The sequence below is a fragment of the Fukomys damarensis genome, unplaced genomic scaffold (genome assembly GCF_012274545.1).
Source record: "Fukomys damarensis isolate Sample0158 unplaced genomic scaffold, DMR_v1.0_HiC HiC_scaffold_10, whole genome shotgun sequence".
NCBI lineage: Eukaryota > Metazoa > Chordata > Mammalia > Rodentia > Bathyergidae > Fukomys > Fukomys damarensis.
Window position 1 is genome coordinate 23,822,176 of NW_022900922.1, and position 14,352 is coordinate 23,836,527.

The window sequence follows — 14,352 nt, forward strand, 5'->3', positions numbered from 1 at the left end:
CCCGGAGGTGGGAATAGCTGCGAGGTGACAGTGGCTGGCGGCTGGCGAATGCGAGGTGGGTTCCCTGGCGCCGGGGAGGGGGGGAATGGGAATGCTTGGATGGAGTGAGTGAGCCGGTGATAATTCTACCGGGATGGGGTGTCCGCGCTGCAGAATGGGACGCAGGGAACCGAAGGAGTAATGAGGTCCACAGTGAAGGGTTTAAGTGCGGGAGCCAAGTGACCCGCAAAGCCCTGGAGTATTGCGATTTTTAGGAAAGGAGGAGTACGGGCTTCGGGTAGTGATGCCCCGGCGGCTGGGAGGTCGGACATGGGCGCTGTGCGGACTGGAGACGCCAATGTAAAATTCACCGAGCCCTGTGTGCACCGGAGAAATTACTCTTCAATTTAAGGAAGTTTAAAAATAAAGCAGAAATAGGTGGGGGGGGTTCGAGGTAGAGGAGGACTTGGGGAACAAAGAATTCATTTTAAATTAACATGTATGAGTAAGAATAATTGTGAAGATTCCTTTTTCTGATTCGTATACTTTGCACTCTTACTATTTTCCCAAGAGACTTTTTATGCCCCAGAAATGACGCGAACAAATGTACACACTGAGAAGTCGTTAAAGCAGCTAAAGAAGTGATTGTATTCAAGATGGTGTTACCCGTCAAGTTTATGTGGAAAGAGTGGTGCAATTCCAGGTTGCTCTGGCTATGTGATAAAAGACGGTGACTCCCTTTTATGACACAGACATAAAAAGACCGAGGGAAAGTGCAGTTCGCTTGATTTTCTGGTCTCCACATTAATAGATATTTCCCACTGACCTCTTAGAAAACTCTAGCATTCGTTAACAATTTGTGAAGAAGTGAATTTGTTTTCCCCGTAATGATGGAGGTGCCGTCGCGTTTAACCGGAGATGCTTTGAAGCCAAATTGTGCAACAAAGGGGAACTTTTCCTCAAATTCCTGCTTTTTGTGGTGTTTGCTCTGTCGTGGATAAATTGTTAAGGTGGAAAAACCAGTAATAGCATGCCAGCATAATGCAAGCCAGCTCAGTTTTTACTAATGGTTTAAAGGGAATGTTGGAATTGTGGTATTATATTGTCCTTGAAACTGTAAAGTTGACAGTGAACTGCATTTTCCTTGTACAGTATATTCTGATGGATCTGCAATTACATTTATTTGTTCTTTATCCTCAGTTCCCTTTATGTTTTCCCATGGGGGAAAAAAAAAGAAGCTATGAGAAAATTATCTAAAATACAAACTTTGAGGGCTGGGGATTTATCTCAGTGGTTCCGCTGCCTGCCTCGGAACTTCAAGGTCCTGACTTTCATCACCCCGGTACCAAACAAAATAAAATACAAACTTTGAGTACAGAAATAAGATGCTGAACACGTATACCTATTTTTGCCTCTTCCTGAAACTCCACCAATAACAAGATTTTTTAAAACGCATAAACAGTCATCATGACACTGTCAGAGTAAATACTTTAAGGCAGGACAAATAAACTTTTGGCTCCTCAACCTGTCACTCATGAAAAACGTGATTTGTGTTCTCTTCTGAGGCAATCAGCAGCTTTTGCTAAAACTCATGACTTTTCATTTGGGCTTACAGATACCTAACAGGTGACTAGAGCTAAACCAAACTTGACCGCAGTGAATCCCTTATTACCTGAAAACTTAAGATACAGGTGTGTTGATCATTGAAGAAAAGGTGGCAAAACAAATTTTCGTAGCCCTGAATTCAGCTAACCTACCTCATCCTCCTTCCAGATTGATGACATCAAGATAAGAGTAACTAAAGTTATTGTCTGAATTTATAGGGCCATTCAGCCTCTGCTGCCTTAGATCTTGAATTCCAGTACAACTTCACAAGACTGAGACTGTCCAAGCAAAAATAATCTTTTTGGTGGGGGGAACCGAGTGTTGAACTCGGGTCCTCGAGCTTGCGAGGCAGGTGACAAAACCACTGAATCAAATTCCCAGCCTCTTACAATAATCTTTAGTGACAACTGAATCGAAAGCATAATGATTCCTCTGGAGCTATGAAGTCAGGACTTAGTGGTTAGCCAGTCCCTGGCCCACCACAGCACCCCATGATACTGGTCTCCATTCCTTTGTGAACAGGCCCCCACTTCAGACCTGTGTACCTTTCTGTCCCTTGAATGGAAGCCCTTTTCTTATCTTTTACGTTCCTTTGTCAGGGAACCAGCTTGGTCTTTGTCAGAGCTGTACTTCCTTTTATTTTCCTTTTTTGCGGGGGGGTGGTACCAGGGAGCAAACATGGGGCCTTGGCTTGCAAAACAGGCGCTGGAACCACTGAGCTAAATCCCTGGCCCTCCTCTTATTTTTTTTTCTCTTATTTTTTAATTAAAGCTTTTTCCTGTAAATTTCTGCTGAATGCCTTGATTTTAACATTCATTATCACTGAAGCAAGGACCTAGACTAGCTGGTGACAATCCTGTCTGACAACAATTGACAGAGCTTGAAGTCGAATTACTAACAAGTATAGGAAAACTCCATAAATAAGCATGACAATTATTAACTACTGAATTAAAATGTTGCATGGAAAAGTAATCACAAACACCATTTGGCTTGTCAATGAGTAGTATTTACCTTGTTACAATAATGTACACCTAAAATATTTCATCAAAATTATGCTATGAGGGTATAAGACAGATGAAAAATGGGGTGTGTGTATATATGTGTGTGTGTGTGTGTGTGTGTGTGTGTGTGCGCGTGTGCATTGCCAAGTTGAAAGAGAATGAGCTGCATATCTTCTCAAGATAATGCCTACAAATGAAAAAGTTGAGAAGGTACAAAACCAGCACGCTAATTTGAAATAGCTTGCCTCAGCAAAAGATTTAGACATAGCTGCTTGCCTCTTTCTTTGGGAAGGAAACTACTATTTCCATAACAAATCTTTTGAACTCTTCATATTTTGTCTACCACCAATAAAAGCATCAAGTAAATATTAATATGTTAAAAAGAATAAAATAGTAGAGAAATTCTAAGCCTACAAAAATGATAAACTGTAAACTGTGGTCTGCCTGGTTGCTTTTGTCACCTTCCCCCTCTTAAAAATTGAAATCAAACCAGAGATGTAGCTCAGTGGCACCGTGCCTGCCTTGTAAGCACAAGGTCCTGAATTCAATCCCCAGTACCAAAAAAATTGAAATCAAACCTTTGCACTGTGATGAAGTATAATTCAATTTATTTAAAGATCTTTCCTAACATGTAATATGAGTAAAGCCTGCATTGCCAGACTCATTGTAAAGTAATTTTTGTATGGTTTTTTTATTGGATGTTTATTTTTTAAAAGCTGTCTGTTTACATTTAGTTTAACAGAATTTCAGTGCCCTTCAATGACATTGATAATCTTTCCCATTTAGACATTGGAGTTATCTGCCTGTGAGACAGTAATATCTACAAAACTATGAATGATGCAAGAACTTCACTTGATATTAATGAGTACCCTGATAGTGAGGTACAGAAAAACCGAATGATAACCCAAGAAGAATGGCAAGACAAGTGGGTGAACCATAAAATTGGATTTCATCAAGCAGAAGGGCATCAGTAAGACATGTTTGGTCTATGAGAGAAAAATGCTTTATCAGAGACTAACTTTGAAGTAGCAATAACAATGCAAGTGTATGTTATTTGATTTTTAAGATGCATTTTTTGTATTTTTTCATATTGTAGCATCTCAGAGGTCAGAATGCATCCGTGGCACATCAGAATTTCATTGGCAATATGTTTTCTTCCCTCAGTGTATAAAATAATTATGCTATTTCCAGTTTATGGCATGTAAGACTTAGGAAATATGTCTTTTTAAAAAAATCACCTGTCACATCTGTGTGTCAGTCATATGTACAGCAGATGTTTATATTGTACATGTAGCAGATGCTAAAGCAACACTTCTGCTTCTCTGCTCTCAAAAGTAGTGGCAATTTGATGTTAAAGTGTCGTCTAGCGGTGAAGAAGAGATAAGTGAGAGAAGTTAGCAAGTGAACCAAGGCGCTGAGCAACATTTTAGTAGCACTGTTGTGTCTGTGGCCACAGTGATAAATCATGGGGCCGTGTTGGCTACTGTGGTCATTATATGTGATCCTTGTTCCAGGCGGCCACCCGGCCACCCAGGAGATGCCATTATCATCGTCATTAGCATCCTCGCAGTTATTAGTGCATTTGCATGTTGAGTGAAAGCTTAAAGCATCGTTCTCAGTCATTGTCATAGATGTCTGTTACAGAGAAGGCCTTAGAAGAGCCACATCTCTAGAGAAGAAATTAACGACAAGCGTTAAACTTATTTAGAGAATTTTCCATAAAGTAAATATTGAAAAAAGTCATGGCTCTAGAGGTTCCTTCTCCATATCACGTTAAAAAAATATATAAAGTTGGAGATTAATGTAGAATTTTAAAAACATATCAGACAAAAAGCAATTTTAAAAAGTTTTAATTACTAATCAGGGAAGCCCAGGACATAAGTCAAATTTGTCACTAACTAGCTGTGTGACTGAGCAAGTTACCTAACTGTCCTATTTGTTTATATGTAAACTGGAGAGTATAATCATTAATATTATCTCCTCATTAAGGTTGTTGGGAATATTGAGATAATGGACGAAAATTAATGTACTTTTGCATTGTATTCCTCTGCATTGGACACAAGCAACTTTTATTTTTCTCCCCAGGCTGTTAAAGAAACATTTGGATAATTTTCTTAAAGGCGAGAGCAGACTGAGAGTGTTTTTTCCTCTTTGTGGAAAAGCAGTGGAGATGAAATGGTATAAACAGATAAGCATCAACACATTTGTCTTTGGTGATGAATCCATGTGGGAGAATATTTAACAGGTTGTCAGTTATAATTTCCATTGTCAGGAAATGGACAGGGATTCTTTAAGTAGACCCTTGTTGATAGTTAAGATAATATTAAGTAATCATTAGAGATTTTTTTTTTTTTTTGGTTTTTTGAGACAGGGTCTCACTATGTAGTTGAGACTGACCTGGAACTCACTCTGTAGTCCAGGCTGGTCTCGAACTCACAGCAATCCTCCTGCCTCAGCCTGCCAAGTGCTGGGATTATAGTCGTGAGCCACCACACCGAGCCTTAGAGATAATATTTTCAAACAGTAAGAAAAAGAGCAGATACAAGTATGACTTTGTTTTTCTCTGTTGTGTTTTGAAAGAAAAGAACTACTTTGGAATCAAATGGAAGAGAAAAGCCAGCCACTCTTCTTTCATCTCCTGAATCTTTGTGCACGGTTAAATCATTATAGATGGTTTAAGAATTTAGCAAAATATTTGAAATGGAGATAGACTGCATAATTCAAAACACATTATGACTTTTTAGCAGAACAGTGTTTCTTACAATCTTCTCTTCAGCTCAACTTTTCCTTCCTCCTATGAGAAAATAGGAGTTTTTGTTATTATGAATCAATGTTATAAAATCAGTGTTGAAAAAATATCCCTTTTAAGTAATTCTCTGGAAAGAAAATTCATAGTAATTAACAAGCCAATGTTACTATGGGTTACAGTAAAGTCACAAACCTGGACATCATTTTCTATACTGAGCTCTGTTGTAATAACAAGATAGAGACCCAAGCATACCTACCAAGACATGCATACATTTATAAGCCCAAATGTTGAGAATTTTGATCATTAAGCAGTAAAGAAAAAAAGATGTATGAGAAAGATTACTGATAATATAGTAACTTAAAAATGCTGTGTCCTGGTATAAATGTTAGAGATCTCCCCACAGAGTATACATGCATTTGGAGTTGATTTTCCAGTAGAGATGGTGAAATTATTGTAGCTCACGGTCTCACAACTTGTAGCTAAAAGCATATGTTAAATAGCTGCTGTAGCTGATTCATTTGGGACCCTTTACATTAAGAACACTTCAGCTTTAGGCCTATGCCTTAACCAAACCTCCAAACCCAAAGAGTTACCTTGGGAACTGCTTAGAAGACACAATATTATCTCCATAAACAGTTTGGGTAATGGCACTGTCATAAGCGGTAACAATGAAGCTCTAGGATTTAGGCAACATTGAGAAAGAAATATAAGGAAATAACCAGTGAAATGTGATTGTTGAATATTTTGTTTCTGAAGTATTAAAATATCAAAACATCTGCTGTAATTATACATAAGTTGCTAGAGAATTTTTCATTTATGTAATTAATTTATGTATGAGGCCCATAGGTATATCGCATGTGAATAGATCATGAGCTAAGGCCAAAAAGCATTAAAGTGAAATGATCTAGGTTTTGGTTTTTTATTTTGTTTTTATGCCAGGCTATCTTAGGCTATGCTTCATTTTTCTGTATGTTGAATGGGAAGTAAAAACTTATGTGACCAATTCAACTTTGTTTATATTTTGTAATTTCAAAAAAAGAGAATTTTAGAAATTCCCTATATTTTACAGATTTTTAGAAAATATGAAAAATAAGCTATTAATACATTTCACTTTAGAACTATAAATAATTCCTGCCCTTCCCTCATTAAAAAAGTATGTAGATAATACGACAGTCTTGTTCGAAGAGTATGAATTTTGTTCTAACTAGATTGATGTATTAGAAAACAATTTGAGCATCTTATGAGTTTTACTTTTGCTAATTGTGACTTCATCGGCAAGAAACATTAGAAAAGAGAAAACTATGCCCAGCTGAACTAGGTTGTATATGAATACAACACACACACACACACACACGCGCGCGCGTGCCCTGTGCTGAGCTTACCCCAGTACTGCAATTGTCTCCCCCCTCGGCTGGTGTCACAGCTGTCCATTTCACCTCCTATGACCTCCTTCCATCTCCTCACAATAATTCACAAACTGCCCTCTCTCACCAACTTCCGCAAGTCAACTTTAGGTCTTTTTTTTCAGAAAAGGGCCACACGTGGGAGTATTTATCTATTCCTTAGCCATTTTGTATGTGTGAAACCATTACCATAAGGTTCTTGTCTTTATTCTTAGTGTCACTGACAAAATTATGTACTATTCCCTGACCCCTAGCTCCCCTGTCAGCCTTTGATTTCTTTACACAATTTTGCATAGCATAGTCATTTTTAGGGAAGCCTGTGTTGCATTATGGCAGAGCTATGTTTTTGTGTATAGTAATTCAACATGAATTCAGTATTATGACTAGGTATTTCTGCTGTTAATACTGTTTTCTCGTAAGTCCAAGATACCAAAACTGTGATTTCTATAATAACACAGCTTACCAGAAAAAATAAGTTTTTGGATAATGCTTATTGTAAGTAAGTAGAAATTATGAGATTATTATAGAAATGGATGCTAATTTTTCTAGAGCTGTGTGTTCTGATACAGTGGTTACTAGCCACAGGTTGCTATTTAAATTTAAACCAAATAAAGTTTAAAATTCAGTTCCTCAGTTAGGCTACATCTCAAGTGCCTAGTAGCGAACATGTGTAGTGGCTGTTGAACTGGACAGCACAGACATAGACCCTCCTGTCATCACTGAAAATGTTATGGGCAGTGATAAAATGGGGAATTTGAAATGCATTTCCTCTATTCAAATACATTTGTATTAAGGCACTATTTCAAGATACAGTTTTTCAAAATTTAAATTCTTATAAATCAATCTTTCAGAATCACATATAACAAAAGGTTCAAGAACATGTAGACCCACTACCTTATACTACCTGTGAAAACCTTGTGAATCTGAAATCACATGAATACTTAAAGAAAATACATATTTATGGAGGCTCACCCCATTATTTAGTGCTGTGTTTGAAATAAATGTTAAAGTATAAATACCTGATTTTATGCAGGTTTGCAGATCTGGGACACAGTGTAATTGGTGTAGAAATCTCTGAACTTGGGATACGAGAATTTTTTATGGAGCAGAATCTGTCTTATTCAGAAGAACCAATCACTGAAATTCCTGGTGCAAAAGTATTTAAGGTTAGTTTTGATTTTGGTTTAAAAAAAAAAGAAAACAAAAACAAGCACGTTCATACCTTCTCAAGAAAGGTTTTTCTGAACACGAGTAAACGCGGATGCAAGCATTAGGTGGTTTCTCTTCGACCCACAGGTATGCTGAGACATTATGTACTATAAAGAGCTGGGATTTAAAATATAGGTGATATGGGGCTGGGGATTTAGCTCAGGGCTTCTGCCGCCTGCCTCGCAAGTGCAAGGTACCGAGTTTGATCCCCAGTACCAAAAAAATAAAAAATAAAACAAAATAAAATATAAGTGACATGCAAAGCCTAGCCAGTCAAAGCCTCTCTGTATTCCAGTTTTAGGGTTTTTTTGTTTTTCTTCTTGTTTGGAGTTTTTTGTTTGTGGGATTTTTTTTTTTTCAGTACTAAGGATCAAACCCAAGGCCTCATGCATGCTCTGTGCAAGTGCACTGCCACTCAGCTACATCCCCAGGGCCCTCTCCTCCTTTTTTAAAGCTGCTTGATCAATAAATCTGTCTTTATCTGAAAATTATTGTTCAATTTAGCTCTCAGCAGTCCATTTCTGAGCCCTGAGGAAGCTTGTCTCCTTTTGAGCTACCTAATCTTTCTTCTACACAAGGGATGTTTTGAGGTAGTTCTGTTTGTTCTTTTTAACTTCTCTCTTGGGCAGACTGGACATCCTCAGCTGGAAGCATGCACTTTCTTACACATCTCCTTCACATCTGGAGTTACGTTGGGATTTCTGTACCGAGTGAACAGTTCCTTATAACCCTTGTCATCATGCAGATTAGGTACCACTATAGTCTGCAGTGCTTCTAGTGTACTTCTGCACTGAACTTGCTTTCACAATGACAGCCGGGGAATTGCTTGATGCTCTGAGCAGTAGAAAAGCCTCCATCCCCTGCTCCCTGCAGGACTCCAAAACTTATTGCCAGTTGTAGTCCTGACAAGGCCTGCATCCCCCTAGCAGGTGAAGGCACTGGGTTAACCATCAACAGTTTCTATGTGATATTTGTCTCTGGTCACCTCCACTTGGTCTTCAGGGATGTCATTATGCTCCACCATTGAGAAGCTATAGGTCAGCAGCAGGCCACAGCGTAATTTTTCAGGCCAACTTTCACAACGTATTTTGGTACCGCGTAGGCATATGCAATCTGACAGGTGCTGTTTGTTACATAAACTCTCATCCTGTATTTGGGCATGTTGTACTTATTGTTGTCCTAAATCGCCATGCATTTCTGAGCATAGTAATCAGTTTTCCCCTCTTCTCCCTTTCAGAATTTCACTAGTTATCTCCTAAGGTAGTCCCTGTTCTAAAAACTTTAACAAATCCCATTCTGCAGAGCAGAGACCCACGTCTGACTCAACATACACTTTCAGGCCCAGCAACACTACCTGGGGGAAAGCCTTTCTTTTCTTAACAGACATTTTTCTGAGAACCTATTAGGTGCCAGATCCTGTGTAAGACGTTGAAGAAATAAAAGATAATACAGTCCCGACCCTACAGAATCTCTTAGCAGGAAAGAAAAACAGTGACAGTCATTATAATACGTGGAGCAAAGTATAATGACAGAAAGGATTAAGCATGGCAGGAGAGTGACTCAGCCCAGCCTAGCCCAGGGTGCTCCCTGATGCATGGTAACTGACAGGGGTGGGGACCAGCAGAGCTCCAAGCTGTAGTGGGAGCTGCCCTGGGCAGATAATGCATCATTCTTTACAGAAGGATTTTAAGGAGGAGCGTGCATGACATGGCTGGATTTTCTTTTGGGATAAATCACCCTGACTTCATGGGAAGTTACTTCAAGGGAAGTAGCTTCCTGGCAGAGAGATGAAATAAGAGGGTGTGGGCCATGGTCCCAGAATAAAACCATGAAGACCTGAACAAGGAGAGTGATGGGGGCAGAGAGAGCATGAAGCCCGGGTTAAAGTCATGTTCACAGTGTCCAACGGGCAGTGTCCAGCGATTAAGCAGGAAGGGACCAAGGGGGTGAGGAGTTCCCATGTCCAGCTCACATAACTGGTCCCCAGTGGGACCGCTTATGAGATAAAGAAGCATGTTGAAGCTGAGCATCATGGTGCACACCGGTAATCCCAACACTTGGAAGGCCAAGGCCAGAAGACCATGAGTTCAAGGCCAGCCTGGGCTAAATAGTGAATTAGTGAGACCCTGTCTCAAAACACCCCCTCAGAAAAAAAGAAGGAAAAGAAAAAACTGTTTTTCTGGAGCTAATGAGTTTAAGAACATAAGGAATTTCAAAAGAAGGTGGTTTGGGCTAGAAATGACAGTTTTGTGAGTTATCTTCATCCTATGACCACAGTGATCCAGAAAAATTACTTCGCTTGCTTGGGCCAATAATACGGGTACAGACACTTCCCAGGTGAGAGCACTTGGAGGCTGTGTGTCAGCCAGCCACTTGGATTTGGCAGAGACAGAGGCAGGGAGAGCAGGTAGAAAGCTTTATCATGGAGAGAGGGGACGCTTGGGCTGCAGGTGTGCTGACCTCTGCAGCAGCCAGCCTGGGAACAACCACAGCTCTGCAGTCACCTGGTCAATTCCCTGATCTCTACCATCCCGCCCACTTTCCAACTCAGACCAACGAGAGAAAGCCAAGTAGGCTCCCCACACCAGGAGCCCCCCTTTCAGCTGCTCACAGCCTCGGTCGGCACACCTGCTGTCCTAAATGACCTGGCCTTTTTCTGTCTATACATTTAGTCCCTCACAAATACTCCTTTCTAAACATCAAAACGAATAGTTTAGACAAGTAGGAGGCTTGATCAAACTTTTATCTATAGATTTCACCCATCCATTCTCAAATCATCTGGGAATAATTATAGTTTATTTAGTCCAAAGAGGGAAGGCCTGCTTCCAAACCCCTCTGGGAGCAATGGTTCCCAGCCCTGGATGCACATTTAGAATCATCCATGGGTCTTTCCAAAGTCCCCAGAGCCAAGGTCTCAGCCAGGTCAGTTAAATCAGGATCTTCTAATGGGGCCAGGGATTTCGCTCATTGGTTCCATTGCCTGCCTCACAAGCGCAAGGACCTAAGTTTGATCCCTGGTACCCCCCCATCAGAATCTTCTAGGAGTGGGGTCCCTGAAAACTGTCCAGGAAATCCAGACCTCGTAGGTCTGCGCCATGTTACACCTCCAGGATGGTACCCCCAGTCTACCCCATCTTGAGTTTCTTATTTGATTCTTGAGTTGATGCTTGCAAATTACTTACGGTGATTAGCTTTATTGCCAGTGTTCAGAACCATTAGGAAATGATTACTTCTCATAAGTGTCTTCCAGGTGTAGCTGGCTTTTGGATTTTGAGTCTGCAGTAGTACCCTACCTCTTCAATTTACTGGGGATGAGAAGTTTCCACCTACTTGGCCCAGCTGCCAATTCTTTGGCACTGGCCTGTAGGTTTATTTGTTTGTAAGGCCCTTATGCAGGCTCAGTCTTGGGATACCAGGAGGAACGACTGACCAGAACAACTAGGTCACCTTGGCTACCGCAGTACCATCAACAGTAACAATAGCATCAAATACAGCCTCGAAAATGACAAATTATAGCCTTAATATGGCTTCTTTACCCTTAAGGAAGAAGATTTAAAAGGGGTCAGGGGGTAAAAAACCAGAAATAGAAGAGGAAGAAGTCAGAAGCAAGGCTGGAGGACAAACTTTAGGAAACTGGTGAAGACAGGTAGGAAAGAGAAAAGGAAAAAATAAACAAGAACAGAACAAGCAAAAAACTAGAAACTATGTTCAAACAATCAAGAGAAACTAAACAAAAGAAGTAGAAAGGAGGAAAAACAGCAAGAAAAATAGATTTTAAAACGCCCAAACAGGGCCGGGGTTTTAGCTCAGTGGTTCTGCCTCCTGCCTTGCAAGAGCAAGGACCTGAGTTCAATCCCTGATACCAAAAAAACAAAAAAAACCCAAAATGTCCAACTCAAGGTGTCTCCACTGCCACTATCAGAGTGTGGTCAGGCAGAGCCCAGAACCAGACTGATTAAACGCAGCAAGCTAGCTGCAGCTTCATGGTGGGGCAGCGAATAACCCCAGCCAGCCTGCCTCTAAAGTTCTGCCGGTTTCTGGCTGAGGCTGGAACTGGATTCTTTGAGCCTATATAAGTCTTATGTGTCTCCTGCTGGCTTTAACTCTTGGTACCACCCTCCTCTTCATTAAAGTCTCTCTCTTCACTCTACCTATAGACTTCAGTTCTCACCCCAGATCCTTCCTGGGTCCCAGGTTCCTTTGCTCCTCAGGCTGCTATATTCCCCCATCTTGAGTACTAGCAGATGCCACGAGGCCCTAGAGAGGCCACCTCTGTCCACCTTCCCTAGCGCTCCCAGGCCATCCTCTGCTCTGTCCTCTGCGTTCAGCTGTAACAGGACAAGTCATTCTGCGAGGACCCATGCTGTCCTCGCTGCTGTTGGAGACTTTGGGCCAAATTCACATCCATGGTCTTGGACCCAGACCCTGTCCTGTCCACTACATAGTGATGGAGAGAAAGGGAAAGAATCAGCACAATGGTGCTATTCCTAAATAACGTGTGTGTGTGTGTGTGTGTGTGTGTGTGTGTGTGTGTGGTATGGGATTGAACCCAGGGCCTTTGCCCTGAGCTACATCTCCAGCCCTTTTTGTTTAAGACAAGGTCTCATTAAGTTGCTGAGTTGCCCAGGCTGACCTTACACTTACCATCCTACCTCAGCCTCTTAGCGTGCTGGGATTACAGCCATGCACCCACACATTCAGCTTTCCTGGGTAATTTTAAAAATATCTGACCATCTCTGTTAGCACACCTGGTAGTTGATTGACCTGTGGATGTATCATCAGCAAAATGAAAATATCAAGACTCTGCTCAAGTAGATTGCTAGAATTTTAAAAAGCTTCAAAACAAGCCCACTGATCTTCAGAAATGCCCTCTCTGAATTTACGCTTTGCCTTGACCCTAAAGAACCTCATACACATTTTTTGCTTTGTTTTGTTTTTTGTGTGTGGTTTGGGGGCTTGAACCAAAGGTCTTCACACTGAACTACCTCCTTGGCCCATTTTGAGACAGGGTTTCATTAAATCACTAAATTGCCCAGGCTTGGCTCAAACTTGCAGTCCTCCTGCGTCAGCCTCCCAGAGTACTTTAGAACCCCACACAAGCTTTAAAAGAAAAAGCAAAGTACTGTCAAACTACAGGAAAGTTATCGTGTTTAATATTCACTCCATTCTCTACCACCTCTGCTTTGCTTGGCCCGTGTCTTCTTTCCTTGGCCAGGCAAGTATCTCCTAACGAAGTAGGAAACAGTTTTTTCATGGTTTTATTACAGAGTTCTTCAGGAAACATCTCACTGTACTGCTGCAGCATTTTCGATCTTCCCAGGTAGGACCAAGTAAGGTATCTGCACTTTTAAAACTGTGGGTGCTTGTTAAGTGGGGTGGGACAGGGTCCCTTCCATCCCTGCCGTCCATCTGTGCAGAAGCCACTGTCAGAGTCTGTTCTGCAGTTCTTTTTATTCCAGCCTTGTTCCCTGTACTCCACATGTTTGTGGGTGGACAGCTCCAAAACCAAGAGAAACAGTGTTACAACACAGCGGAAGAAAGGAAGGGGTGGGGAGAGAAAGATGTGTCTCCTACCTTAACTGGGGCAATCACTATGGGAGGCAGGACCCCACCCCAGTGTCCCTGCCCCCTGAGCCGCATCTTCTCCTTATTTTTCCTTTCTGCTCCCAAATCCTAGTAGAATGTGAGGTGGCTGCCACAGGACCCTAACCCTCGGAGCATGGCCCCGCGGCACACAGTAGGTCCTCATTTCTGAGAACTGGTGAAATGCCAGCGTGTGCCACAGGGAGCACCCCTGCTCAGCTCGTTCAAGATTTGACTTTTTGTCCATAAGATGTTACAGTTTTTTCCCTTTTTTTTTTTTTTCTTGTAGGGCAAATATTGGTAAATTTGACAGGATTTGGGATAGAGGAGCATTAGTTGCTGTTAATCCAAGTGACCGTGGACGGTAAGTAATGTAGTTTCTTTTTGTTTTGTTTTGTTTTGTTTTTCTTTTTATTGAGTTTATTGGTACAGTCTAGGTATTCAATACAATTACATTCATCACTGGGATTCTGTACCTTTACATAATAGGTCTTGATTCTCATTTTTCCCCTTCTCCCTGCCCTCCCTTCACCCCCTCCTACCCTCCCCATTTACAAACACTTTATTTCAATTTTTTCAGTTTCTCATATTTTTTTCCTCTCCCTTATTTCCTTTCCCCCACCCTTCCCAATTTCCCTACATCTTTAGCCCTTTACTTCCTATTTCACATTATTAATTATCTCATTAGGATCCTGTGTACTATTATAGTTTTTCACACCAAAGAAACTATTCGGTATTTCAGTTAAAGAAATCTCTGTATGAACATTAAAAATAGGGAATCCTAAAATAAAACTAAAAAGGAAAGTAAAAGAGAAAAGGCAAT

General features: G+C 41.0%; 1 protein-coding gene across 4 annotated transcripts in view; it reads left to right on the plus strand.

The window, feature by feature from the left end:
* Tpmt (thiopurine S-methyltransferase) overlaps positions 1 to 14,352 on the plus strand; it is a 23,273-nt gene continuing 8,921 nt past the window's right edge. The window contains exons 1-6 of one of the 4 annotated variants that reach the window (XM_010622917.2): positions 1 to 55; positions 3,372 to 3,555; positions 4,671 to 4,763; positions 7,771 to 7,903; positions 13,214 to 13,266; positions 13,819 to 13,893. In XM_010622917.2, the coding sequence (XP_010621219.1) occupies positions 3,416 to 3,555; positions 4,671 to 4,763; positions 7,771 to 7,903; positions 13,214 to 13,266; positions 13,819 to 13,893 (494 nt within the window). In that variant the 5' untranslated portion in view covers positions 1 to 55; positions 3,372 to 3,415. The remainder of the gene's footprint in view (positions 56 to 3,371; positions 3,556 to 4,670; positions 4,764 to 7,770; positions 7,904 to 13,213; positions 13,267 to 13,818; positions 13,894 to 14,352) is intronic. The other 3 variants (XM_010622918.2, XM_010622920.2, XM_033761900.1) reach the window with 3 other exon arrangements.